Source organism: Corvus hawaiiensis, chromosome 30 (assembly GCF_020740725.1).
Source record: "Corvus hawaiiensis isolate bCorHaw1 chromosome 30, bCorHaw1.pri.cur, whole genome shotgun sequence".
Taxonomy (NCBI): Eukaryota; Metazoa; Chordata; class Aves; order Passeriformes; family Corvidae; genus Corvus; species Corvus hawaiiensis.
The window spans coordinates 19,544,516-19,572,155 of record NC_063242.1 but is presented as its reverse complement, the minus strand read 5'-3'; the positions used below and the strand labels follow the sequence as shown (position 1 = coordinate 19,572,155).

Here is a 27,640-nt window from a genome sequence, read left to right as displayed (position 1 = left end):
TTCACTGTTGTACTTCTACAGGTGTACTAACTAGAGATGGAGTTGGGGGAGTTGGAGGCAGCAGGAGTGCTGTGTCCAGTTCTGGGCTTCTCACAGCAAGAGAGATATGAACATACTTAAAGAGAACCTAACGAAGGGCCATTAAGGTGATTGAAGGGATCAGAGCATCACTTTTATTAGGAAAAGCTGAGGGAACTGTGACTGCTCAGTCTGGAGAAGGGGAGGCTCAGGGAAACTTGGCTGCGTATGTAAACGGCTGAGGAGAAGTGCAAAAAGGGACAGGGCAAGGCTCTTTCCAGTGGTGCCTGGTAACAGGACCAGAGGCAATGGGCACAAGCTGAAGCACAGGGATTTCTCTCTAGACGTAAGAAAAAAATGTGAGGGTGACCATGCACTCGCACAGGGTGCCCAGAGCAGTTGTGGAATCTCCATCCTAGAAGATTTTCAAAAGCCATCTGGATGTCCTGGTCAACCAGCTCTAGGTGGACCTTCTTGAGTAGAGGGGTTGGACTGGATGACCTTCAGAGGTCCCTGCCACCCTTAGCCACTCTGTGATCCAATGAACAGGAAAAGGATCTGCCTCTTAATGATGACAGTACTTGAGGTTTTGTGCACAGTTTTTCATGCATAAGAAGGCAGACTGTCACAGGGACCTTGCTGTCTGAGCAGAAACCCAGAGATGCAAAATATATTCGCTACAGTCTTTTAATTAATGAGAGGGTTTTTTATGTGACCTTGGATAGGCTGAGGAGTGGGTTACATTTGTGCTTAAGGGTTAATAAGTTAAATCTGTTGTGCTCTGCCACAGAGTATTTAATCTGCAATACATGTTACATTTTCTAACAATCTATATCTTGCCTGTTGAGATGTCTCATTTTACTAATGACTGCCTTATTCCTATCAAGAGAAAACTTTGTTGTTCTGCATACATGATACTGTGTTTTGCAGATGACCTTTGAAATGTTTATTAACTCTGTTTTTTCCTTTCCAGAGTTGGCTGGAAGCAATAGAAGACCACTCTGCATATAGCACTCATTACTGTGCACAGGAACAGCTGAGCAGTGATGATGATGATGATGCAGTATCTGTTACAGAGCTTCAGGACACTCTGAAAGTATGTACTGAATACTTGCTTGGCTCATGTGTCTGAGCAGTTGCAGATTAGTATTGTTTTGTGTTGAAATACTTCAATATCCCTTTGACTAAAAGTGATGATTCCTCCCAGGGATGTATCAATGCTGCTTGTGTGTTTGCACTGCTTGCTGTTGTGTATTCCTGCTCAGACTGTGTGGCTAAAATGGCATGTTTATCATAGCTACAGGGCTGTGATGTCCCTTTTGCCAGCATTGCTGTAAGATAGAAAGCTGCTTGAGCTGAGAATTTCAGCCAGGAGAGGGAGCCTTGCATACTGTACTTGTTATCCTCGCGTCTCAGTGTCACCAAAGCTAACCCACATCGAGCTCTGCCTCTATAGAACAGCCAGTGAAATGTTTTGGAAACGAGCTTTTATCACCTCAGATCACATTAGATGCACTGTACAGTGACTGCTCATACCTGCAATGGAAATGAGTAGTCTTTGGCAATTCTAGCATTCAGCCTGTGATTCTTGCTTTTTGCTCTACGTATACTTCTATTTTAAGGGAAAGTTGATACTTCAGTGCAAAAATCTTCATGTGGCTAAACTCCAAGTGTCTTGTACCATTCCTTTTAGTACAAGAACTTAAAGTAGCTCATGGCAGAGCAGAGGTGGCAGGATAACTGGAACTGGCAGTCCCCAGCAACCTTCAGAAGATGGTATTATTTAGGTATTATTTAATAGATAACAGTGCACTCAAAGCCCTGAAGACCAACTGCATCCTGGGCCACATCAAAAGCAGAGTGGCCGGCAGGGCAGGGAAGGCGATTTTCCCCCTCTACTACGCCCTCATGAGAGCCCACCTGGAGTGCTGCATCCAGCTCTGGGTCCTCAGCACAAGAAAGATGTGAACATGTTAGAACAGGTCCAGAGGAGGGCCACAAAGGTGATCACTGGGAATGAATGAACACCTCTCTTTGAAGACAGGCTGAGAGAGCTGCAGAAGCAAAGGCTCCAGGGAGACCGCATTGCCAATTTTTAAAGGGGGCTTATAAAAAAGAGGGGGAATGAGTTTTTACACAGGCCAGGTGTGTAATAGTGATTACACACTAGATGTAGTGATAAGATAAGTGGGAAGGGGAGAGATTTAATTTAGATATTGGGAAGAAATTCTTTACTCAGAGGGTGGTGAGGCACTGGAACATCTTGCCCAGAGAAGCTGTGGATGCCCCATCCCTGGAAGTGTTCAAGGCCAGGTTGGATGGGGCTCTGAGCAACCTGGTCTAGTGGAAGGTGTGCTTGCCCAAGGCTAGGGGCTGGAACTCGGTGGTCTTTAAGGTCCCTTCCAACCCAAGCCATTCTATGATAACTGTCTCCAGGTTTGAATGCAGGCTTGAAAGATGATCTTGGAGTTGGTTCCTGCATGTCACTGTACTTGCCATTTATCAGTTAACCTATGAATGTGCTTATTTTGTCCTTAAGTTTCTCAAAGAACAAGCACTTGTTCTTCCTGGATTTTGAAACTGTTCAGTAAAGAATGAGGGAAAGAGCAAAAGTGGTACATACAACAAAGCTTTGGGGGTTGATCTACTACATTAAATTAAACAAGATCTGGTCAGCGATAAAATGTGCATAAATATTTTGTTAGCTTGTGTGTCTTTGAAGGTAGTTTAAGTAATTTGTTTCAGTTTTAATATTATCAGTCTCTGGGCTGGGAATCTTTGTTAAGATTTAATGCTGTCTAAATTTTTAAATTTCACTATAGTAAAGAGAGTAAGCATACGCTTTCCTTAGAACAAAGCACTTCTGACATAGCTATCCTTGTTGTCTTTCAGAAAGCACAAGCATGCCAACAAAGACTCAGTAAAGAGGTTTCGGACTTTCTTGCAATGGTTAAATCTTTGGATGCTACAAAAGGTAGAGCTTATTCATTTAAAATGTAGTTTGTTACCAAGCAACTAATTTTTTCTTTCAAACAGAATGCTTTTATTTCCCCAAAATGAAATTTTCAGGAGCTTGAAAATAAGGACTGTTTTCTCCATCAAAAAAGATTGAAATAAAGTAGCATTATAGTAATTGCTAACAATTAAGATTTCAGATTTGGAGAAACAACTAAGAAGTATGCTGATTGAAATAAATGTTATTAGCAGCTGTAAATGCAGCGAAAACTGCCTCTAGTTATAGTCCTTATTGAGTAGTATCATAGAAGTATAACACAGGGGTCGTCCTCCAAGGTTTAAAAAAAAATCTGTAATTGGTAGCTTATTGCAGTGCATGAGTGTCTCCTCACAGGTACAAAGAGCAGTGAAATCACAAGACTATACAGAGAACTGGAGGCATGGTATGATGGCACATATTCACAGATTTTGCCATTACTTTTATGCCAGCTTTGAACTTCTCAGGCTTCATTTCATGTTATAATTCTTTACACCTACCTGGATTTTTGCAGCATAACTGCTAAAAAATATCACAGGCATCAAGATGTTAGAGATTTGTACTTACTTTATTAAATGCCTTAAACATGTACGTGTTCATGTATTAAACACACAGAGGAGTTCTATAAGAACACCTAACTGTTGGCCCTTTGAGCATGAGTCCTAGTTATATATTGTGGCTAAAATTATGAAGCCCAAATTAGAGAACAAGTTGTTTGTCTGTACAGATCTGTAGTCTGTAGTAGAATACCAGTGTTGAGGAGAAAAAAGTTCTTCTTTCATCCCTGTGTCTTTCCAAAAGGAGTCCAAAATACTGCTTTTTCTCCATATGCTACTGGGGTAAGCTATTCGTTGATGTTACCCTGTCTTTTTCATAAACTGAATTTTTACCAAATTTTTATTTCACAAGGAAAAGTGACATTTCATAATACATATGAGTGTGAAGTTTTCGTAATTATTACAGTAAAACTGAATTTTTCACAAAAAAAAACCCAGTCTGAAAATTATTATAAGGTTGATAAATTCCCTTTGGTAAATACAGAGGCAGTTTCCCTGACTCCATCATGCTGACCTGAAGAACAGTGAAGTTCTTTTTTAAACAAGAACATGTTTAGAAAGGACACACACAACTTAAACAACCAAAACCCATACTAAAGCAAAAGAAGATGCTATCTCATTCCTAGAAACTGCTGGTCTTGGCCAAGAGCAGTAATAAGTTCCTGTTTTCCTTCCAATGAATGTTTGTAACTTGCTAGGTCAGTGAACTGTTTCTGGGTTCATGTGTGACTTCTATAGGTCACAACAGAGACAACTTCTGTAGTTCTTCCAGTTCTCCCATTGTTGTGGTATCTTTAAAGTATTTGACTCCTCTGGCTCCAGAAGAATGCAAATTTCTGAGTTAGCCTTCTGTGTGTATGGGATTTTCCCTAAAAACGTTTGAGTAATATAAAAATGGCTATGCTGGCTCCTGATTCTTAAAATTCTAAAATTCTCTATGTGTTTCAACATGCTATTCTGGATCCAGTTATCTTTGAGATTTCTGCATCTTGTATATTACAAATAAAGTTGTTTCCTGCTCCTGCACTCGGTGTGCTGCCCCTCCTTCTAGAGGCCGTAGCTGTTCTTAATAGCTGCTGTAAGACTCAGCTCGAGTCACTGGTGAGCTCTGGTATTGGAGCACAGTTAGTGTGTGGATATGTACTGTATCTTGTCCTGCATAAGCAGTATAAATTAAAAAATAAATTCAGGAACTGTCACTGATGGACCTCTTAATCTTCAGTGGTGTGACATCATCTTGATGCACCTGTGTTACTAAATGGTGTCAACTGATCCTGGAGTCTGCAGGCACTAAATGTAGCAATTATTTTAATTGCAACAACTATGCTTCCTGAGAAAGTGGCTTACTTGATTTCCGAGGAATTGCTGCACATCACAAAACTTCACAGATTGACTCAATTTCTACCAGCTGATTGAGTTATCATGATTTCCTGCTGGTTCTAGACATGCAGTCCCTTCTATAAATGGTCACAGAAGTCAGGATGTAAGGTGAAAAGCTTACTACTTACACATAAGACAAGTCCATGAAAATAAGATCTTCCCCTTTAATTGTTCAGGGCTTGTAGTTACAACCCCATCTATTTTTTTCAAACCTACATTTACAGCTGCACTGAGCACTGTGGTAAGATTTTTTTCTTCTATATATTACATGGCAGAAGGTAAAAAAACACTAAATTTTTCACTTTAACTTATATTAAACCAGTGCAGTATCCTTTTTATTTAAGTTCCGTCACCTGGAGCTGTAAAATCTAGAAAGTGGTTAAAAGAAGATTGTTGCTAGTCCCTTTTCCAGTGTCTTGCTGCCATGGCTTACTGCCTCTGCTTTCTAAACCATGCTGAAAGAGAAACTCCATCTATTCATGTGCCTCTTATACCAGTACTAGGGAAAGGATGCAAAAAAAAACCTCCCACAGATCTTCCAATGCACCAGCCTTCCTGTAGAATGTGAATGTTATGTCTGTATTACTTAGAGGAAAATATGATTAAAAGAATCCTGTAGTTTACAATGTCCCTCTAACATTACTAATATTTTTGTGCTTTCAGGAATATCTTCTCCTCTCCTGCAGAAAGTTGATGTGGTCTCTGAAGTATCCCAGGAAACATGTGAGGCTCTGGCTGAGTGCCTCAACCTATTCACAAAGCAAGAAGGGGTATGTATTGTGCTGTGTGGGTCTGTAAAGGGTTGAGCAGCTTAGCATATTTGGCTAGTTCCCTGCTTACCTGTTACAAAAATAAATACACAAACCCATACAAATTCATGTTGTTGGTAGGTTGTCCTTTTCCATACTGAATGGGATGAAAATTCATGCTTCTGGAGAAAGAGTAGGTATATGCCCCTACAAAAGGATGCCTTAGTATTTGGGTGTTTGGAAGAGACATTTTGGTTACAAGCTACTGCTTGCAATGTTCAAACTGAATGCTTGAATTCAGTAAAGCTGTTGCTTTGCTGATTTGAAGGTCAAAATATTGAGAAAATTAGGTTTTGGATTTTTTTTTTTCTTTTTACTAGCTAACTGAAGTGTTGAACAATATTGCTTCTGAATTTGTTTTTCAGACCATGTGCTTAGTGGGTGTGGAAATGCTATTTGTTGAACTTCTGGCTTTCCCAGTAACAAATATCTTGTATAGTGTTAAACATAATGCAAACACTTCAATTTGGGAATATATGTCAAATTCACTAGTTCCTGGAGGAGGAGAGCTGGTATTTTTCTTCCTTCCTGAGGATGCCCTAGTACCATGGAATAAACTTGTCTTCCTGTACTGCGGTAACTATAATCCCTTGGTTAGGCTCTTCTTGTCATCAGTAAGCTGTGTTTCAAAATGAGGTTTGTGTTGGTGCTGTTAGTCTTCCAGTTATTTAACAGTGAGCTACAAACACTGGCTCCATTGTCTAGGTTTGTTTTTTTTCATTCCTTTCCAAGTCCTTTTGTCTCCAGTCACGCGTCTTTTAGACTTACTTAAGTTCTAGCAGAGTGGAACAAGCATCGCTTTTCTTACACTGAGTTTTTTCCTTAAGAAAGTCTGATATTAAAGTTGCCAGCTTCATTTGCAGATGAGGGGGAAATTGTTACAACAGTGGGTGTATAGTGTTAGTTTAGTATTCCTTAAATGCTGGCATCTTGCTTCAAGCCAGACTAAAATAGCTTTCCAGAGTGGAATATGGCAAACATATGGTGAATTTGTAATTTCACCTTACTTGAACTTGAATAGTCTCAGTAGGTGTAATAGAGGCCTTATTTTAATCTGGAAGCACATAGATTTGGGCACAGAGGGATAGGCCGAGGTGTGAACTTGATGTTCCACCATAGCTAGTGAAATCCATCGATGATGACAGGAAGAGTTTTTTCTCTTGGTATTTTTAAACTTCAAACTACTGAGTTCAGGAATATAGTGCAGGCTTTTAAAGATGCCATAAGATTCATAAGGGAAATTACAGCTGCAATCTCTTCCTAAGACTTACAGCTTTCCAAGAAGCTACATTCATTGATCAGTACTGTTCTTAAACCCACAGCATTTGGCTTTGTTGTCCTTTATAAGTCAGGGCCCTGTTCTTTGCTGTTCAGTGTTGATTTCTAGACTGTAGCTTTGTTGGCATTGCAAAAGATATCTATATATATAGATATATATAGATATATATATATAGATATATATATATATGTATAACCTTGCAACTGTATTGTGCATGTCCCATGAAATCTGGTTATCTCTAGAATGAACATTTCTCAAGCCTGGTGCTTTTTTATCTTGCCTCTTTAAGGAGAATTCTTTTTCCCTCTATTTAAATTGTCAGCATACCAAAAGCTGCTGCTTGACTAATGAGGAGAGGCTCCCCACTTCAGTAAGGATAACTACAGTGAACACACTTTTGGCTCTCTAGAGAAAACTTTATTTAGTGTTACTTATCTCCGTGCTTTGGCAATTGTAGCATAATCGCGCAGTCTGCAGATAAAACTGCTAACGCAGCACTGAAATAGACAGCTTCAGCCGTCTTCCACTTGCGCTAGAGATGGTGCATGAGCGTGATCTCCGATCGCTCCATCTGTCCGCCGCTCCTCCTTCCCCGCGGTGCCGCCGCGCGGGGCTCGGCGTGCGCGGTGGCGGCGGGGACGCTCCGAGCGGCCGCGGGGCGCGGGGCCCGGTGCCTGCCCGGCGGGCGGGGGCCGCGGCCGCTGCCTCCGGCGGGGCTCCGGGCGGAGGGGCCCCGCGCTGGCCGCCACCCGCGCCGGGAAAGGCGTGACCTCCCCGCTCCGCACGGCGGGAGCGGCTGTGACGCCGCAGAGCCGGGAGCGGGGGGTGGGGGGAGCTTCCAAAAATAACCCACTGCGGCGGGGCTCCGTGCGGGGCGGCCCCGGAGGGCTCGGGAACCCGCACACCCTGCGGGGCCGCCCCGGGAGCCGCGGCGGTGAGCGCTGGGCAGCGCCCCTGCCCCGGCGGCGGGGCGGGGGCGCGGCAGGGGCGGGCGCGCTCGGTCTGTCAGGCCATTTTTAGCCGGCCTGGGAGCCGGCGCGGCCGCCCCGCCGTTCCGGGCTGGTTTCCTCCTCCTCCTGTGCCGCCGCCCCGCGCCCGGCGGAACCCGGCGGGAGCGGTGTTGAGCGGAGCCGCGCCCCGGCTGTGCGGGGCGGCCGCGACTCCCCCTCCCCGCCCCGCCCTGCGCCGCGCCGGGGCGGCCGCGGAGCCCGCGGCGTGTGGTGCAAGGTGAAGGGGCCGCCCGCGGCGTGTGCCGGCCCGGCAGGTGCTGCCGCCGCTGCTGCTGCAACCGGGGCGGCTTCCCTCGGAACGGTGCCTGCCCGAAATCGTCCCGCGGTATGTAGCGTGCGTGATGGGCTGGAGGCTGCTGTTCTGTGGTTCTGCTTCCTTCTTGACATTGGGATGAACCCTTCAGTGTCAAGCAGATACGAACACAGATACTTTTTGCCAAATAGTTAAAACATGTGAGGGCAAAAGGGAATGTAACTTGGTTTCTTTAATCTGAGTGTTTACTGGGGCGTTGATGTCGGAGCCAGCCAGCACAACTTGAAACGTTTTCTGCAGTGACTTTGGCACAAGGTTAGTAAGTAGTGTTTCAAAGCAGGATTTGCCTTGGACTATTTCTTGCAAATATCAGAACCTACATTCCTAAAGCAGTTTGATTCTAGTAATTTTTGTGTCCTGAGTTATTTTATGTAGTTGTAGAAGGAGTTGAACTTAAGGTTCTTTTCATGCTATTCTCTCTGCTAGATTTTCTGAATGAGTTTAAAATTCATCTCTAGTACTTGAACTATCTGTGCTGAAGCTGTGTGAAATCGATAGAAAAAAATTTATTTATTTATTTAAAGAAATTAGCTTTTTACTTTTCTTACCTTGCTTCTTCACTAACCAGTGCTAGGTAAAGTGTGCAGATGAGTATCTTGGCTCTTAAGTTTCACTTTTACCATCAAGGGTTATATGTAACAGTAAATTAAGAGCTCGTATTGCATGAGTGTAGAACGGATAGCAGTTGTAAGCTGGTTTCATTTGTAGTCTGTCTGTGGCTTTGCAGGTGTTGTCTTTCTTTCTGGTTTGTTTTTGTCTTAAAAAGAGGACTTGTTTACAAGCTGGTGAAAAACCTTAGCTGATGAGATAAGGAATTCAGGGAAGGTTTCTTCATTTTTTGAATTAAATGAGTTGTATATTCAGCTATGAAGAATAACCAGTTAAGCTTATCACTTCTACAGAAACTTTTTAGTATCAAAATGCTGTGGGTCATAGTCCTTGAACTTAGTTATCTTTACCATGGCGTAATGTGCTATCTCTTGTATGCACATCCTGTAAATAAAAAATGTGCACACAGTTCAACTGGCAAATATCAGTCTCTGGAAGTTCAGTGTACTGCCTTAGTTTATTTCCGATTTCTTGGAAACAATTGAATGTCTTTAGATGTGGTTAGATGTGGAATAGGTTAGATGTGTCTCTGTGTGTTCTTGTGAGTGAATGCTTGCATGCTCTTTGGCATGCAAATTGTTGTCTTTAATATATTTCTGATTTGTCTTCTGGGAGACAGTTATGAGTGTAGCTGTTATCACTTAAACCTTCTTCCTACCTTACTGTACTGTGAATGAAGAAGGTACCTGTAGCCTATGTCCAGATGACTCCTTAATGAGAAATTCTATTATCTGTTTCTTTGTGGGGATGCGGGTGAAGAGAGCAGTGATGACACTCTGCAGTCAAGGGAGAAATGCCGATAAAGGCACCCTGAGCAAATCTGCTAGAGAAGTCCTGGCATCCATCAGCAGTCTTTTTCTTCCAGCTGGCAATATCATCAGCTACATTAACCTCTATAAGGTCTTGGGGGGAGAGATGAAGAGGGGTGAGTGACTCGAAATCAGAGAAGCTAAGAAAGAGGTTAATGATAAGATTCCTGAGTTAGGTCTAGTAAGGGGATCATGTATTGGTTGGCTATTGAACTAGACCTAGAACAACAGAGTCCATAGTCCCTCAGGTGATAAAACCAGTGCCTTTGTTTCTCTGATCTTTTCTCTCTGTGCTTAGAAACAAGTGACAGCCCTATTTTTTAATTTTTATTTTTATTCCTTTCAATCAAGGAGCACAAAGGAATTACGTTGTCCATTCTGTTCAGCTCTTGCTGAGAGTAGCGGAGACCAAGGGAAAACCTCAGTGTGTCAAGGCCTGTCAGCAATGCCATGAACAACTGGAATGTTGTTCAGGTTGTACACTTGTGGAAAGAAGAACAGTTTTCAGACAGTTGATGATTGGACTAAACACAGGAAGAGCTGTTTGATGTTGAGAGTATCAAGGTGTACCTGCATCAAGAAAACCTTTATTTACTCTGGGTCAGTAACTGACTTGATCCTGTTTCTTCCCTTCTCCACCAAATGAGTAGAAATGTACTAAAAATACCTAGTGCAACTTGACTCTTGTTTGAAGGTTTTCAAGTTCATTGGAAGGTTCTTAATGCTAAGATGGGCTCTGTGATAAAGACTGGTATTTTTTCCTTATGCAGTGGAGCACAGGATATAAAGTGTTGTGGAATGTTGTGCAGGCACAGTGTATAAGAGTACAAAGCTGCCGACAGGGAAGTCATTTGGAAGGTTGTTTCTCCTGCTAGAATGTCGACAGTTCTACTCATGCCTTGATGATTCTTGCTGTACTAATTTTTGGGTGCTGTATATGTCTTTCCTCCGGGCTAAAGCTCTATAGTGAAGATATTAAATTTGGAGTAATTTAATAGTGAGATGTTTGTGAGTGGCAAAATGTTTTTCCTCTGGAAGCATTTTTTTTTCCACCAGTGTACTGAAGTCTTGCAGCTATCAAGCTAACTACAGATCTATGAAGACAATGTCCTTACCAGTAGAGGAAGGAGTTTAGCATCTTAGTGAAAGTATCTCAGAGGTAGGGGAATTAAAGAACATAACTTCTTTTTTCTGAGATTTTCCTAGAGCAGCCAAGATTCAATAGGTCACCAGAGTGGGCAGTGAAGCTAAGCAGCAGCCCAGACAGAAGCTTTTTAAAATAAGAAATACTGAGTTTCCATTCAGGGGAAAGATAAATAAATATTACTGCTGTTCTTTTATGAAAGGGTATTATGTGTGTTGACAGAGTGCTTTTTTTGAAGCACTTGATAGGTTTTGAAGCAGTTGATAAGATCCTTGGTCAAGTGCTGTATTGGAAAGGCTTCTGGGTGAAAGATGGTTCTGGCTCACAGAAGGACACGCAGATGTTACTATAGGATAAAAGGCAAGTGCTTCTGGTCTTTCTAGTACAGCAGGGTCCCAACTCTGGAGACCTTTTTGGTAGTTTTGTGGGGTTTTCAGTTTTTTATTTGTTTGTTTTCTTCAAGATTGCTGATACAACATATCCCCAGCTACAAGTAAAAAGGTTAATTTCAAAGTACAGAAAGTGACATACTGACTTCTAGCAATGGGGAAAGTCTTGCTGACCTGTAGCTCAAAGAGCCTGCATGGAAGCTGGTCAGACAGCTTGTCTGAAGGCATTCCCTGCTCCTCACTGTGTAGCCCAACTGGAGGCCCACTGCTAACTTGTTCTTGCACTTTCCATAGTGGGTTAATGCTTATTCAAAGCTTGGCCTGTAGATGTGTGTTTTGTTGGCAGTTGTTGTTAAGCAGCCTCGTGTAAACTAACTTGGAATCCATTCATGGGCCTCTGGGGAAACGCAGTGTAAAAAACACACTGATTTGAAATGAGGCTCCTCCTTAATGTGCTTCTGCAGCTCCTGCTCTGAGGTTTACTTCTAAGGTCTTGTCTACCACTTGTTTGTGTATTTAATTTTTAATGCAAAAACATTGAGAAAACAGTCTTAGCTGAGGCTGCAGGGAGAAAAAACAAAGCAGCAATCAAGTTTAATGGAATAGTACTTGACAGAGTACTATTCCTTACTTCTCAAATATGAATTAGGAATTCTGTTTCCTATGAATTTATTTGCAAATTTATGCTCTTGTCTCCAAGCTGATGGAGACAAACAGAAAAGAAATGTATAATATGGATATCTTCTCTAAATGTTTTCACTACTTAGTGCTATGAGAATATTGTTTGTTTTCCTCTCATGCTTGAAAAACAAACTGGAGTGAAAAGGTGCACACTTTTATTCTTCTGATGTCATTGTGATGTCATCATGGCATGTAAAACTGATCAGCTTGTTTTCCGTATTCTGGCTTAATTTGTACCTGATGTGTTTCGGAAGAATGGTTGAACAGCAAAGTTCTAAAACTTGTTAGCTCCCAGCCAGTTAGTGTATTGTCAGCTAAGGACTGGTAACACTTCAGGAAAAAAATGAAGCAGCAAAAAAGCAGGATATAAGGCTGAACCTCTCTGCATAGCACCGTGCCTGTTAACTTTGTTTGCTGGGATTTTGCATGCAAGTGTATAAGATAATTGACTGCAGTCACCGTCTGGCTGAGTGGTCTGGTTTTGTGTCTCAGCTGCATAAAACATTGGAACACTGAACTGGATAACTGTGGTCACGCACATTTACTAATTCTCTGGAGATGTACAGTTCTTCTTGACCTTTCTTTCTTGAAACTTAATTTATGAAAAATTAATATAAAAGAAAATAAGGCCTTTTTTTTCTGTGTAAGTCTCATAAAAGCTATTTTCTTAGAGTAATAATTAAAATTAATTTCTACACATATGAAAAATAAATTTAATGTAGCCTATCCAGTACTGGATATTAGCACATGCTTTTGAGGGAGACAGAATATTTAACTCTTTATTATGTGTGTATTTTGTGCGAAGCTGTTTTAAAGGCAGTGTTTCTGGGCAGCATAAGTAACTTAAAGCTTTGTGACACTTAACAGTTGTAAAATCATCTTAAATTTGTCATGTGGTGGCATTTTAGTATATTTTAGTTTTGCTGGCTTCCTTAAACATCAGTGATACCAGGTCTTTTGCCTTATGGGCTACTAAGCTGTCCATGTGTAGCCTTTTCTTGAATAAAGGAGATTGACCGAATCTAAACTTTTCTGCTGTTCTTTCTGGGTTTTTTTTAGTTGGTTTATTTTAGTCACTTCTGGTCCCATGAAATCAGGGGTCTTCTACCTGTGAAGAGTAAAATGGATGATTTCCTGTTTAGACAGTATTAGTGCTTATGGAAGAGCATGTTGTCCATTGTGGTTTTTGTTTTTAACCTAAGCTTGACCAGGTCACAATCATGGTATTTCAACTAAAACTGCTTTTTGCACTTTTTTTATTCTGACTTGTTAGAGCTGATACCATTTTTATAGTCAAGGTAAGCAACTGTGAAATTTGACCTCTTGTCTGATTTTTTTAATCTTGTGACCAAATGTGTACTTGTTGGCCTCTCTCTCCCCAGCCCCCCAGACAACCAGTGACTTTAAAAGCTTTATCTGTTTTAATATTAGTATTCAGAAGTGTGTTATCTCTTCTTGCTCTGTTGTCCAGTGATGAAATGCCTTAGCATAATGCTAGCTGCTGAGTCACTGAGACTATCACTAGAATTGGTAAATGAGCTGTGTTTAGAAAGTATTTACACCCTGAAAGTAAATCACTGGTGCTGTAGTTTTTCTTGAAGGTACATGCCATGCCCGTTCATAAAGGAATGTTAGTAAACTTTTTCTCTATATTGCCTGTATTGTTCTTAACATCACTCTCCTTGCAGCAATAATGCACTTTAACAATAAATGTGTTCAGTGTTATGTGCAAATGGGAAATACAGGCCTATGCTGTCCAGGTTGGTTGATTAGCACACACAAAACAAACTATGCTTCATTTATAGTGAACTGAATGTTGCTGCAAAGCAATGGTAAGGTAGAGGCCCTCTTACAAAAAAAGTGTATCCATTTGTTGTGAATATCATGATGAGTCCAGTATGAAAAGATGCCCAGCATAGCCCTCATCTGAATATCTGATTTCTAAGCATAGCCCTCATCTGAATATCTTGTCTTTGGGAGTGACACCTGTGATGTGCTTGCTTTGCTTGCATAGCTTCATGTTAAACCATTTGTAAGATGAATGTGAACTCAGTTGTTTTTGAATAGGAATGTTTTCCCTCCTCTCATGCTTGTCAGTGCTACATTATTAATGTTAAAACGTGGACATCAATGCAATAACTCTTGGATCCATAGGTATGCTGGGACACTTTGAGAATAGCTTTAGAGCACACCTATTTGAAGGGGGTCTGCAGTGTACATTCGTAACATAGGAGTACTTTTTAACATAGAAGTAGATTGTAAACTTTTTCATCCGCTTCAGAGAGTTTTGTGTTGCAAAGCTAACTGCTTTCACAACAAAAGCTTGTTCAAATATGTTTGACCTTTAAATAGAAGTACAGTTTCTTGTTAATCTTGAAATATAATAGTGTCGCTATTGCACATGCCTTTTTTTGAGTCAAGAGCTATGGTGGGATAAAGGGTAGAGAGAACAAACCTATTCTTACCTTGTCTGGAAATATTCAGTGTAATTGGTCAGAGCATCAGCCTCCAGGCCTTGTGCAGGGTTACAGTAGCAGAAAAGCATCTGCAGGAACTTGGTGGGTTTGACCTGATAGACATGCGCTAATGGGACACCCATAAACAAGGTTTTTATCATTGTGGGGAATAATCTTGAGTTGTCAAGATAATAGTATACCTCCTCTAGGTAATGTGGTAATCCATGTATTATCTGTAGTATGCCTTTCTGGAAATGCCAAGAACATTATTAATTGTGGGTGTATCCTGTGCTATGCATCCAAATTGGATTGTGTGTTTTTCCAGTGAAACATCTTGCTGCAAGGTCAGACAAATCAAATTGAGGTTAAAATGAGCTGTCTGAGCCTTTCAGACAGCTTGAAACCTTAGACAGCAGGCATCTGTGCCTATGGATAGCGGAAATACAGCTTCATCTGACCTGTATCTCCTCTACCTCTGAAGCGACATTTTGGGCTAAGGCCTAAACCCTAATTTCACAGAAGAAAAAAATGGAAATGGTTGAGGTTGGAAGGCACCTCTGGAGGTCCTCTGGTCCACCCCTCCTGCTCAATCAGGGCCACCTGGCCCTGTCCAGATGGCTTTTGAGTATCTCCAGGCTTAAAGGCTCTATAACCTCTGTGGGCAGCCTGTGTCAGTGCTCTGTCACCACCACAGTGAAAAAGTGTTTGACAATCAGAGGGGATTTCCTGATTTTCAGTTTGTGCCCATTCCTTCCTGTCATGCCACTGGGCACTACTGAGAAGAGTAGTTGTCTTTGCACCTTCCCTTCAGGTATTTATATAGATGAGATTTGCCCTGAGCCCTCTCTTCTTTAGTTTGAGCAATCCTTAGACATACAAGTACTACTTAAGGGGCAGTCCAGTACAGTAGTGTTAGAAAATTTCAAGGAACCATGTGTCAAAGATCAGCTGATAATATACGGTCAGTGCTTTTCTACTATTGTCTTTTTTCCCACGTGCAGTTTATTGAATCTAAAAAATTATGTGTCATCCTAGGCTGTTGGATTCTGTTTCGGCTTGGGATGGGGAGAGCGTAGAACTTTCATCAAATCTACAAGTTTTCTTCTGGCAGCCAATGAGTTTTATTGGAGAAGTTTGTAAAAGAACTTGTTAGAAATTTAATCTGGGGTCTCTTTTTCCTCTGAACTGTAGATGCTACCGGATTGCATATAGGGGAGGAGTAAATAGAAGGCTTAACAGTAAATAGCTTTGGTGCAGTGTTCTTGGAAAAAAACAAACAAACAAACACAACAATAGAAAGTTCCCATAGTATAAGGGCAAAAGTATTTGAGAACACTCATAAGGAGAAAAGATCTGTTCCACTTAATTGGGAGTATTGAGATGGGATTATCTAGTTCTGCATTGAATTTCCGTACTCCAGAGCATATTTGTCTGTTTGCCCTAGCTGCTGGACAAATGTCTGCGTGACATACTCTAATTTCAGGAAATGTCTTATCAACCTACCCAGGGCCTGGATGAAGTCTGCTGGCTGTTGCCTGCTTAGGAGTAAGGACAAAAACAGTGTCTCAAAGGACAATCATCCCTAAGAAGGGGCAATCTTCTTAATGCTCCAAGTCCTCCTAAAATCTGAAGTAGAAGTGGGATTTTTGCATTTGCATCGGTCTTTGAAGTCTGATTCTTTAATATTGGAAATGTGAGAAGAGGGTGTTCTGGGCTCTAGCAGAAACAGTAAAGAATGCTTTCCAAGGTGGATTTCATTTGGCGATCAGAACTCCAGCATTGTATTGTAAAACTCACTGTTGATTTCTGGCCTATGTAACATATTTCACTTTAATTTGGTTAGTGTCCAAAATGAAATAAAAACTAGCAGTTGAGACATCTGAGTTTTTCAGAAATCCAGAACAGCTGTACAGCATGCATGTTTGTTTTGGAATTGCTTTTTAAAAAACCTGTCAGTTAGTCTTCATGAATAATGAATAATTAACAAGATTCCCAGTGCAGAGCTTGTAGAACAGACAGACAGCTTCAGAAGTGTTAATTTTTTTTAATAGGAAGCTGTTTTCACTCTGAGTCAACAACTGAGTCCAGCAGCACTAGTAAGCCAGTAAGAGCCAACAAAAACATGGCAAAGACATGACAGTTGCTTCAAAAGAGAAAACATTGCATGCATTTGCCGTAATCCAGCTGGGAAGAAGCATGAGGGAGAGATTACAAAGGGGTTGATCAAAGTAATCAGGGGTGTATGCGGAAGAATACTTAAGGGAAGTAGTTAGATCAAAACTGCCTCGAGATCTCTTTTCGAAACAGTCCTTAAGAATAAAAAGGAAATGTTTCCTGTATGCATTCTTAAAAACCCTTACGTCTTAAAGTCTGGTGTCTCTGTGAGACTAGCAAACTTCAAAGATGTCCAGTCCCTCAAAGGGAGAAGACAAAAAATTGTCCCTACCAGATCTGAAAGTATCCAGCAATATGTTGTTCTGGTTCTGTTAGCATCAGTGTAATAGGTCAGCTTCAGTGAGGCCTTTAGTTTGAGTAAAGTTACTTGTGGCATATGCCTCTGAGAACATAAATGCTTAATCTCACTGGGGCAGTGAAATATCCTTGCAGTGTGGTTTTTCTCTGGTAATCTTGTAGCTCTGCAACTCAAAATGCGCTTCCCAAACATGTGCATCACTGCAGATGTCATTGAGTCCCAGCTGGTTTTTGGCATTAGTGTTGGCAAGAGTGAATAGCAGCCATATTTAATTTCAGCATTACTCAGAATAGAAACAATACTTCACAGAAAAGGACAAAATCAGAAGGCTTTTTCTTTGAGCTCCTGATATTTGACTAATCAGTATTATAGTACTGGAGCACAAGTAGGGACAGAATGGGCTCTGGAGACTGGCAACTTCTGCAGCTCTCAAACCTAAGCAGACTTCATGACATTTATCAGATTACAGTTAAATTGTTTAAGTAAAATGTGAAAAACAAATACTTTTGAAAGGAAGACTTGGAATTGCCATTGAGTCTCACTTTAGAAACAAGCCAGAAAGAGCTTTTTAAGTCTTGACTGTGCAGAAACACTTTGAAGAAAGCAGTTTCTCTAATGAAAAAGCTTAAATCCGAGAATTTAAGCTAAAACCAGCCTTCTAACCTGCAATCAGAAATTGGTCTTTGCAGTTTTCTCCTGTGCTCTTAGACAGGTTACTGGCTGAGATCTGCGACATTCTCCACTGGTTAAAACTGCAGTGCTTCAGCAGCCTCTCAGTAAACAGACTTTGACATAGCCAAATGTGGAAACAGGGGGGGGAAGGAAGGCAGCAAGGTCCGTGTTGAGGAGGAAGTGTTAGTGTCTTAGGAGGGAAAGGTGGGAGGCAAAGAGGCCTTGTCCCTAGCATGTGGATAGTTCAGAAACTGTTATTCCAGGCAGTCTTGAATGATGAATTTTTATATTAGACATGGTGCTGGGAGAAAGGTGCTCTCAGCATCTCCAGCTTTTCTCTTGAATAACCGTTCTCTTACTGCCTAGATGTCTGCCTGAGTCAACATGATCCTGCCAAAATATGAATTTCTTCCGTGGGGATGATAGCTTGGCTCTTGCTTCTACTAGTGCTTCAGCTGTATTTTTCTAAGTTTTATGATCATACCTGTTCCTTTCCTTCATTAGCAGAATTTGATTATATTAATAAATCAAATATAGGGAAATACTACAACTTTGTGCTCAGAAAAATGAAATGTAGCTGTTCCAAATCAGCCCTGCTAAACTCCTCCTCTTGAACTTTGATGTAAATGTTCATAGTATACTAACAATGAACTCTTGTGTTCATCTGGGAATGACTGAGGCAGTCGTATGACTTGTTCTACAAAGTCTTTGCTTTCTTCTATAGACTTTGGGTTGGGATGTAAGAGAGGAGATTACCAGGACTTTAAATTGGTATGTATGGGGTTTGATTGTGTGTATGTGGGTCTTTCAGCATTTGTACAAAAGGAAACTGTATTGGTGCTGTTTTCTGTATATGGGTCTGAAAGAAAGCCAGCTGTTACATTTACCTTCCAAGTGTGTTTTCTCTTTTGAATATGATGATGTCCGTAAGATGTGGTCCTCTGATGCTGTAGAGTCAGCTGGCTGGACTTCGGAGATGAAGACTGATGCTGTCTTGTGATACAGTAAATAACCCTTTGCCTATCACCAGTGAGCTCAGCTTACCTCCTTGATTAAGTGATCACATCTTGTTTTGCTTTTCAGTAGTTGCAGTAGCAGTAGTTCAAGTAACTTTCACTTTCTAACTATGCTGGGTTTGGATCTGATAGATCTCTGAAGCCAGGTAACAGACAGGCTTATGGCACAGAGAGAGGGAAAACCTAAGGAAGAAACAGTGGCTGAAGTAAAGAATGACCTATTTTGGATCAGTCCTCTGCTCCCTGGGACGAGCCACGGCTGAGATGAAGTTTACAGGAGCTAGTTTACTCCAGCAAATGAAGAGTTAGGATGCAAGACTTTAACATATGTTTATATAGCAGACATTTGTCACAAGTCCCTTGCGCTTGATGGTGCTGGGGAGTAGTGAGTCAGCAAGAGGTTCTTTGTAGAAGGGCCTATGTGTAAACAGATCAGAACTCCAAAAGTTTTGTGTAAAATATTCACATGCTTTAGGAATCTGGGGATGTGTTCCTGAAATCGATTTGGGAATCTGTTTGGGACCACTTTGTTGTTGCTTTAATGTGAGCTGTCACACTTGCAGTTTTTTGAAGTGCCATAGGAGTATTCATAAATGACTCGTTCCTTTATCTAGTGCCTCAGATACCTGAGGCATACTTGCAAATAAACACTTTGAATCTAGAACTGTTCCTGCTTTTTGGGAGTGGAGAGTTAAGAGAAAAGCAGGATTATACATATTCATATAATATACTAATATGTGCTTAGTGGGAGTTAAGCCCCATGAGTAGAGGTAAAAAGTCAATCCTTTTCTAAAATCCGTTTTCCTTCTGGAAAGCGTCCTGTGTTGAAGTTCAAGTATGGTTAAAACTGAGAACTTTAAGAGTGAGTTCTCTTTGAGAGCAACTGGTTTCAGTTTTCACTTCAGTTGTAGCTTAAGCAGCTATTCGGTACTATTCCAGGTGGCAGAATGTCTAACTGCTCTTTTCATAGAAGTCTGTCCTGTAGAACTAGTGCTGCAGTAGCATGCTTTGAAATTAGCTAGCAAAATATGTAGAACTGTTCTGTTTCTAAACAGATGCACCTCGAGAAAAATACTCAGTCTTTACATTTCTTCCTTTGTTCAAGACATGGAGGCAGGCCTGGCTCTGTAAAACTTTTTAGTTCTCATTCTACATTAAACATAAAAGAATAACAGGTTTACTCAGCACTAGTTCAAACTGGACATTGCAAAGGACTGGCTTATGCAAGGAGGCACTAGCAATAGGGACTGTATTGTACTGACAGCAAAATTGCAATTCTATGAGCTTGTTAGAACAGACAAACTGTGTACATATCAAACTCTGCATTGAGGTTGTGGTTTCCACTCCTAGCCTCAGATTTTTTGGTATGTGTTTCCACTGCTACCCTCAGATTTCATTTGGTATAAAAATCCCAGAAGAAGGGACAGAATTCTTGCTTTGGATTCCCAGTGCTTTCTGTGACAGGTTTTCTGTAGTGTAATGTGTTACAATGCAGTGCTTTGTAAGTTCTTTCAGGATAGTATGTCCTGTTGGAGTAGCTGACTCTGGAAACTATCAGTTTCATATGAATAGATGTAGTGTGAAACAAATGGTAGGTTTGATTTGCTTTACTTTATTGCAGAAAGCATCAGGAGATGTTTGCAGAAAAATGCCAGTTCTACTATAGCAGAATTTTTCTAATTCCTTGGTTATGTGATAATTTCCTGCCAGGTGTTAGACTAGCCCCTACCTTCCTGCTGAAAACTTGCACCTCGTTTGTGTGCTTTGTGGTAAATGTCCCATAAGAAATGACACTTTTGGGAGGATGGAGTTTCTGTGTGGCAGTTGGACAAAGCCATTCATTTTGAAAACTGAAACCTCCCTTCTGAGTCGTCCGAGGCGTTGGTGAGGCGGTGTCACGGGCAGCTCTCCCATGCTCAGCTTACTGCAGAGCAGGGTGGGTACGCAGTGTTCTGACATTCCAGCAGAGTCTGCTTTCAGATCCCCTCGTGGTCTCTCTGTGAAAGAGGAGGTACTTCCTTTCAGCACAACTCTGAAGTCTGCGTGTTTTGGGCAGTCGTTCCTGACACTGGAGTTGAGTGCTTGAAAATAAAATTCAACTAAATCACACTGCGGTGTTGTGAAGTCTGTCTTTTCTCTCTCTCAGTCCAGGAGAAGTAGGATCTAAGGCTATCTTTTAATTTACAATTCTAATGTTGAAAGCATGTAGCACTGCATATTATTGAGGTGTCTGTATTTGTTCTATGCCTTGCACGCTATGTGTTGGATTTAGTGTTTATTTGCAGCTGCAATAGCATGTTGCTGAGATGACCATTTATTAGCTGGGCGTAGAGTGGTGTGATCCTTTCCTACCCCACAAAAGTGCCACTGTTGCGGTGCATTGATTTAAATTAAAAGCATCCAGCACCAAACAAAGCAAGTATTTTGTGTATTGTACTAAGATGTCTTCAGGATGGACAGAGAGGCCTTCGTTACAGGCTGTGCTGATATAGTTCAAGACTTAAGCCCTTAAAAAAGAAAAAAGAAGGAGGAAAAAAAGAGTGGTTTGGTGCATGTTAGTAGTCTCCCACCTACCTAAGGAAGACTGAGGGTACAGAATGGAATGGGAGTGGTGTTTGTTACACGCAGATAAGCTTTTTGATATTTTGGAATAGGCATGTGAAGTTTCTGCCAGTAGTACACAATGAAGACGCCAACTTTTAAACCATGCTCTTGTGTTTTGCAGGATTTCAGGTAACATGGAAAGGCAATAGGAGTGTCTGCAAATAGTTTGTTACTTTCCTTTGACAAAAGAGAGAGAAGTCTGATTGCTAAAATAACTCACTTCTACTATTTAAACTCACCATTTGGTGTTCACGGCACCAAATATTACAGTAGCATTTACAAGAATGTTACAGGAAGCTGATGGAAGCAGATTTCCATTCAATAAAACCAAAAGTGAAACTGGTTACCAGACCGTGGATATCAAACATCTTTGGCTGGAGAAGTACGTTTCTAAAAATGAATTGTTGCACTGACCTAGATACACTGACAGAGAACCACCAAGACTTCAATATGAGGTTATAGCTCTGTCTATAGCTGTAAGGATAACGATGGTGTGACTGCTTACTTCTCTGAGACAAGGGTGGATAGTTTCCATCAGAAATAGTAAATCTGAAGTTTGACTGTAATACCATTCTCTTAGAGCTGGAAGCAAGACTGATCTAAATTGTCATTGTGTAACAGTGTGAGCGCAAGGCCAGCTTTATTGATAGCTATCTGCTGTTGTGCAGAACAGCTCCTGACAAGGATAAGGTAGGAGGCCTGGCCAGTTGAGCATTGGGAACTCAGCTGGCCTCATGCCGGGTTCACTTGAGCACTTGGTGCCGCTTTCTGCGTAAAGCTCAGAGGAAAGCTTATAATGCTGCTGGTGGTACTGGCATTGTGGGCACCAGTGACAGGGATCAAAGAGGTGGCAGCCATTCCGTGGCTGGAAGATGAGGAGCTGAACCCAGTAGGATGTGAATTGCCATCTGTCTCTTTCTCATCTCAGGCACCACCAGGAAAGGTTCAGAAACCACGGCTGTATTACAAGCTGTGCCTTATGCAGACTGTCAATAAAATGATTCTTCCATTAATCCCTCATGCTCAGGCTGGATTTCCAGAACTGTGTGTACACAGGTGTCTGCATCATTTTGTTGTGATATTTACTACAGTACATAAATATTTGTGTCAGTTCATAAAATGATTTAGTATTCAGCTAATGCAACTTCACAAAATCAGGTGATACTTTACTGAAAAATACTGCTGTCTCTGCATCCAAATTAATAGACTGAAATGCTTCTCAAGTTTGTTGTTTTATGCTCGTCTTCCTCCCTATTACATGAATCCTACAGCTGTTCTGTTAATAACAATTTTTAAAAACTGGTCTGTAAGTTACCTCTGTAACCTTGCAGATGTTTTTGTGTTGGGACAATGAAGAAAGACACAGTGGGAAAGAAACAACTTTTGCAAAAGGGATAAAGCTGAAATGCCATCACCAAAAATGGTGGTGGAGTAGCAAGTTCACCTCGGATCCTGTTCATTGACCATGTCTTTTGAATGAGAAATAGAGCATGGCAAAATTATGCATAATGGCAGTCTGCTTCTTACATTTTGGGAAAACCTATCACTCAATTACATTGTTCAACAAACTTACACTTTGGAAGCAGCCCCAATCTGCCTGCAGTGCTTCTCGTTAAGCTGGGAAGAGAATGTGTGATTCTAAGAAAACAAAACAACAACATTATGCCTTTACGTTCAATTTACTGCAAGTAGTTTTTAGGAGATGTATCTCATCACCTTGTCTTTTATTATTACAAAATTGAGGTATCTCTTAAAGCTGCTTTGTGCTAAAAAATAAAGAGTAAACTGCTTATTTCAAGCAAAGTTCTTTCTCCTGTATTGTTGAGTACATCAGGGTTGTATCAGCTTTATCTCTCCCAGCATTGCTTTTCTATGGGCAAAATCAATCAAATAAAGGTAGCAGAACCGTTTTTAATTTTTTTTTTTCATTCTCATGTTGACACTGTGAAATTGTTTTGGTGCTTAAGGATGTGGTGTTGTTGCAGTGTTTACTGACAACAGCCCTCAAGGAATGACTAGTGTAGAGGTGCCTGGCTGTAGAGGTTGGTAGAGCAACCCCTGGGCTCTCTCTGAATGTGTATGTCCATCCCATAAGCTCCATACTGTTGACAAAAATGTTATAATACAACTTTTCATCTCAAGCCCCCAAATATTGACTTAGGTTGCTTTAAAACCAGTTTATTAAGTTATGAATTAACATCCCAATGGTTGCAAGCAACAGAAGTGTGTTTTCTTTTTTCCTTAGCTTCTGGTTAGCGTTGTGTTCCTTACGGAAGAGATGAAAAGCTTTGGGTTTTGTTACCTACTAGTGTATAATTGCTGTACTAGTAAGTGCTTGGCAACTAGGAAGTCTGGAAATACACAGAAAAGTGAACCTTACTGTAAAGCTGGAAATTTATTTTACAAAAAGGGAACTTATTTGTAGTACACCTTCTGCAGTTCTGGATAGCTCTACATTATGATAAGACAGAGGAACCTTAAAGTCAAGAAAATACTTTTTTGGAGGAGGCTTGGTCTTAGACCTGTATGTGTTATTGCTTTAGTCACAGCTGTGACAAAAGGATGCTAAAAAGGTCCATCTGGGGTTTTAGATTATTTTGATTTTCCTTCTATTTGCTGTAAGTTTTAGATAAAGATTTGAATTGCTCAAATCACTTACCAAACCAAAGCATTAGTGCGCAGTGGCATCTAATTCAATCCTGCAAAACCAATATTATTGCAAATAGCATTTTCATAACTGGTTTTACTTTGGTGTTTAATAAGAAAGAAAAGTACCATTTTATTTTTCAGCCCTCTATCCTCCCTGTCTCAGAAGAGTAAAATACTGATGCTGTTTCTCTAAATGGGTGGTTCCTTAACTATTTGATAGCATACCAAATGTATTTAGCAGAAACTGCCTAATAACAGATCATTTGCATGGTATGTCTGATTTGTATGAAACATTGCAGTAATTGGCTTCATTGGTACTGTCAGAGTGAACTTTAAATGAAAGTGACAGTAACTAGTCCAGATTTTTTTCATTTTGTTCAGAGTAAAACTATTAGACAGTAAGTGACTTACTGGTTTTTCTGCTTTCAATTAGCAACCCAATTTTATACTCTTTTAATTATCATTTAATTGGATTCCCCACTTACACTCAGAGCCTGGCAGCCAAACCAGCTGATTTAGTATTTGGCACAACTGAGGGGGTGAAAATTTCTTCTATAAATCTTTCTCTAGAGGAGATGTTTCTGCCAGCATAGAAGCTCTTTTCTGGAAGTAGCAAATCTCTTTTAATATCTCCTTACTAGTCTCTTTTGTGCCCAGCTCTGAATCCACTATTTGAGAAGTGGTTATAACTGAAGGGGCTGAAGCCTCCAAAGTAAAGCTTTAATGTAAACTGTAACCAGATAGGACATACAAACAGTTCTTAAATTAGATTCAAAAAGGTAATGTTGGTATATATGTAAGTTATCCCTGTAACTGTTCCAAGAGATTAATTGCCATGTCCTTGCATGTTCTTAGTGGAGGGGGAATTAGTGTTGTAAACTGACCTTTGAGAGTAAACTAGAGGGCAAGGCAGGGGTTGGGGATGCTTTTAAAAACGGACTGGAAGGGAGAAAGGGAAAGACTTGATGGTTTAGGGGCTGAAGGAGAGGTAGCACACCGAAGCCTTGCTGGGCTGGGAGAAGTGACCATTTCTGAGCCTTCAGTTACAGCCCTCTCCCCTCTGCTGGCAGACAGAGGAGACAAGGAAGCACCAGCAAAAAAATGAGGAAATAGGAAGGACATGTTGGTTTCTCGTTACTAGTACTGAACTCAAAACATGGATAACATCATCTGCTCTGGAGTCCATTGCATGTGTGGGTTTTAAAAAGCATCCACCATCTGGTGGCTGGACTTCTCTTTTTGTTAACTTCTGGCTCCTTAGTAAACTGGGGAGTGTGGACGGAGGGCTGTCTATATCGATGTTAAGTCAGTTACCAGAGGAATCTCTTTTTTAACCTCCTCCTGTAATCTTCAGGGTTAAATGTTTTCAGCTCATAGTTCAGTTGCAGTTATTTGTAGCTGGCATTCACATTTGCTCTCTAATTCAATTTAGATGATGCTGCTTGGCCTAAATTGGAGCAGACTAGTAGAAGGAGCTTGGTGCATGTAGAAACCGATCACTGACTCCTTAGTTAAGGTCATCCAAGTAGAGCTGTAAATATTTCCCCTCAGTTTTAAAGAATAGTTATCTGGCTTGTATTCACTTACAGAATTGTGATTGATACTGTCAGATCTTATGTGTCAGATTTTTCAGCTACTAAAAATGCTGACTAACAACCTTATTGTCATCACACAAATGCTGTAATACTCTCATTAATCCATGTGGTTTCAGTTCCAGCTGTTTGCTAGTTATTTATTCATTAGGGTCTATTTTCTGAATAGCTTCCAGCTACGCATTCTTCAGAGAGATTAGATTTTATTCATACATGTATCTACTTATAGGTGAGGAATTTGAAACTGGAGCATGAGCAGGAGAAAAACAAGATCTTGTCAGAAGCATTAGAGACACTTGCTACCGAACACCATGAACTAGAGCAGTCTCTGGTTAAGGGATCTCCGCCTCTCAGCATCCTCAGTGAAGAGCAATTCTATGATGCTGTTTCAGGTAAGTGATGATGTCCAGAATGTGAGTGTGTAGACAGCATGTGTGTAGTGAATGTATTGGGGGCAGGTGGGTTGGGGGAAGAAGGTGGGAGCAGTCTCAATTCAAGTGAAATCTCTGCCTTTCTAACATGGACCTCATTTTAGGAGTATGCGTGATGTGTTTTATGAGCAGGGCTCTCAAAATTTGCCAGAGTTCACCTGTAGAATTGTATTGCTTCACCTTAGCCTGACCAAAGGTTACAAGACCACAGGACAGTAATGGAAGGTCTGATTGCTTGGGTGTTTATGCTCTTTTTTAAAATAGCAGAACATAAGGCTCCTGTTTTGGGAGAGGTAACCGTATGTTGTAGCCTTCTGACTTGCTTTGTCCATGATGGTGTGTGCTTTTGCCTTTGTTCCGTTGTTAAGATCAGACTAAAAATCCCTAGTTTTGAGGGATAACAATGTTAAGAAAGGCTTGTTCCATTTCAATTCTGTGTACCTGAAGTGTTAAACATGAAAGAAAAGGATGAATCAAAATCCTGCATGCATTTATTAAATGTCTTTTCCTATTTGTTCTTCAGTTTAGTATCTTTCATAATTTCATATGCAGAACATGCAAATAGTGGTTTTGCAAGATTCTGAACTGCCTGACATGATTACAGCATGAATTTGTATAGAGTAGCTGTACATAGTGCAGCTCAGCAGTCACTCTAACCAGGTGATTCAGCAGCACACACCTGTCTACAACTATGAAGGATCTGGAAAAGCTTGAGGGTGAACATAATCTAATTGTAGCAGACAATTGGGTTGTGATGGCAAATTTCACTAGCAAGTATGGGGTTACTTTTTCTGTGAACTGAACTGTCTGATGCTTCTGACAGATGAGAAAAGCAGTGTTCCCAGACTCCTTGATAGGTGTTCTGCAGTGAGAAACTTCAGCAGTGAAAAAACAGGCAAAGGAAGTCTATGCACAGGAACACAGTGAATCAACTTTGTGAAGCAGACTCTGCTGTTTGGCACAGTAGCAAATTTATCAAGCCTTCAAGGAGAAGAAGAGACTGAGGAACACTAAAACAGGTTCTTCATCTGGAACCAAAGGAAAAATTCTGCTGAAAGGCCTCAGGCTCTTTTGACTGTCAACAAAGCAGAGAATAGTTCTTTATCTGATGCTGTTGGAATGCAGTCTCTCCAGCTGGGCTTGCTTTGTGCATATGAGAGAATATTAAGCTTTAAAGAGCTGCTAGTTGATACATCTCATAACTGACCTGATCTCTAAGTACTGTTGAATGGAGGTGTCCAAAGCCATCTCTCTTGTTGTCGGAGGTGGTGGTTTTGTCCTTGGAAGCTACAAACAAATCACATTAAGTGGATTTGTAAAACTGTGAAACTTGCTGAGTGCATATATAAACATACATTAAAAAAACCAAATGTGATTTCTTTCTCCTTTGGGAGAAGTTACTTGACATAATTTATCTTAATTGCATTTTAAATAATTTTCTGGGACAGACTCAGTTCCTTGGCTGTCTGTCAATTTAATCAGACTGGTGTTAGGTTCTCTTCTCTAGGTTGTTCACATTTAGTGGTTTGCAGAGATTAGGGTCCTTTCTGTCTCTGAAGGGGGCAGGGATGGGGAGGTGGCGAGAAAAAGGGAAATGTGACATATTTTCCTGACTGCTGGGTGCATGTTATCACTTTCACTTTAAGCATAAAAGGAATTAGTTTTTTGTTGGTATGGTTTGAGGAGCAGTTTTTTTACTCATCACTGGGATCCTGGTAAAGCTTTCTAGCCTTCATGCTTTTCTGCTGTGTCCAGGG

At 40.8% G+C, this 27,640-nt stretch overlaps 1 protein-coding gene across 4 annotated transcripts in view; it reads left to right on the top strand.

Moving 5' to 3' along the window:
- The window catches only part of OSBPL1A (oxysterol binding protein like 1A), a 79,291-nt gene that overhangs the window by 23,598 nt on the left and 28,053 nt on the right, over window positions 1-27,640 (top strand). Inside the window, exons 13-16 of one of the 4 annotated variants that reach the window (XM_048289264.1) lie at window positions 992-1,114; window positions 2,911-2,992; window positions 5,611-5,717; window positions 25,682-25,844. In XM_048289264.1, the coding sequence (XP_048145221.1) occupies window positions 992-1,114; window positions 2,911-2,992; window positions 5,611-5,717; window positions 25,682-25,844 (475 nt within the window). Of the gene's footprint in view, window positions 1-991; window positions 1,115-2,910; window positions 2,993-5,610; window positions 5,718-8,239; window positions 8,371-10,147; window positions 10,377-25,681; window positions 25,845-27,640 lie in introns of those variants that run through there. The other 3 variants (XM_048289265.1, XM_048289266.1, XM_048289267.1) reach the window with 3 other exon arrangements.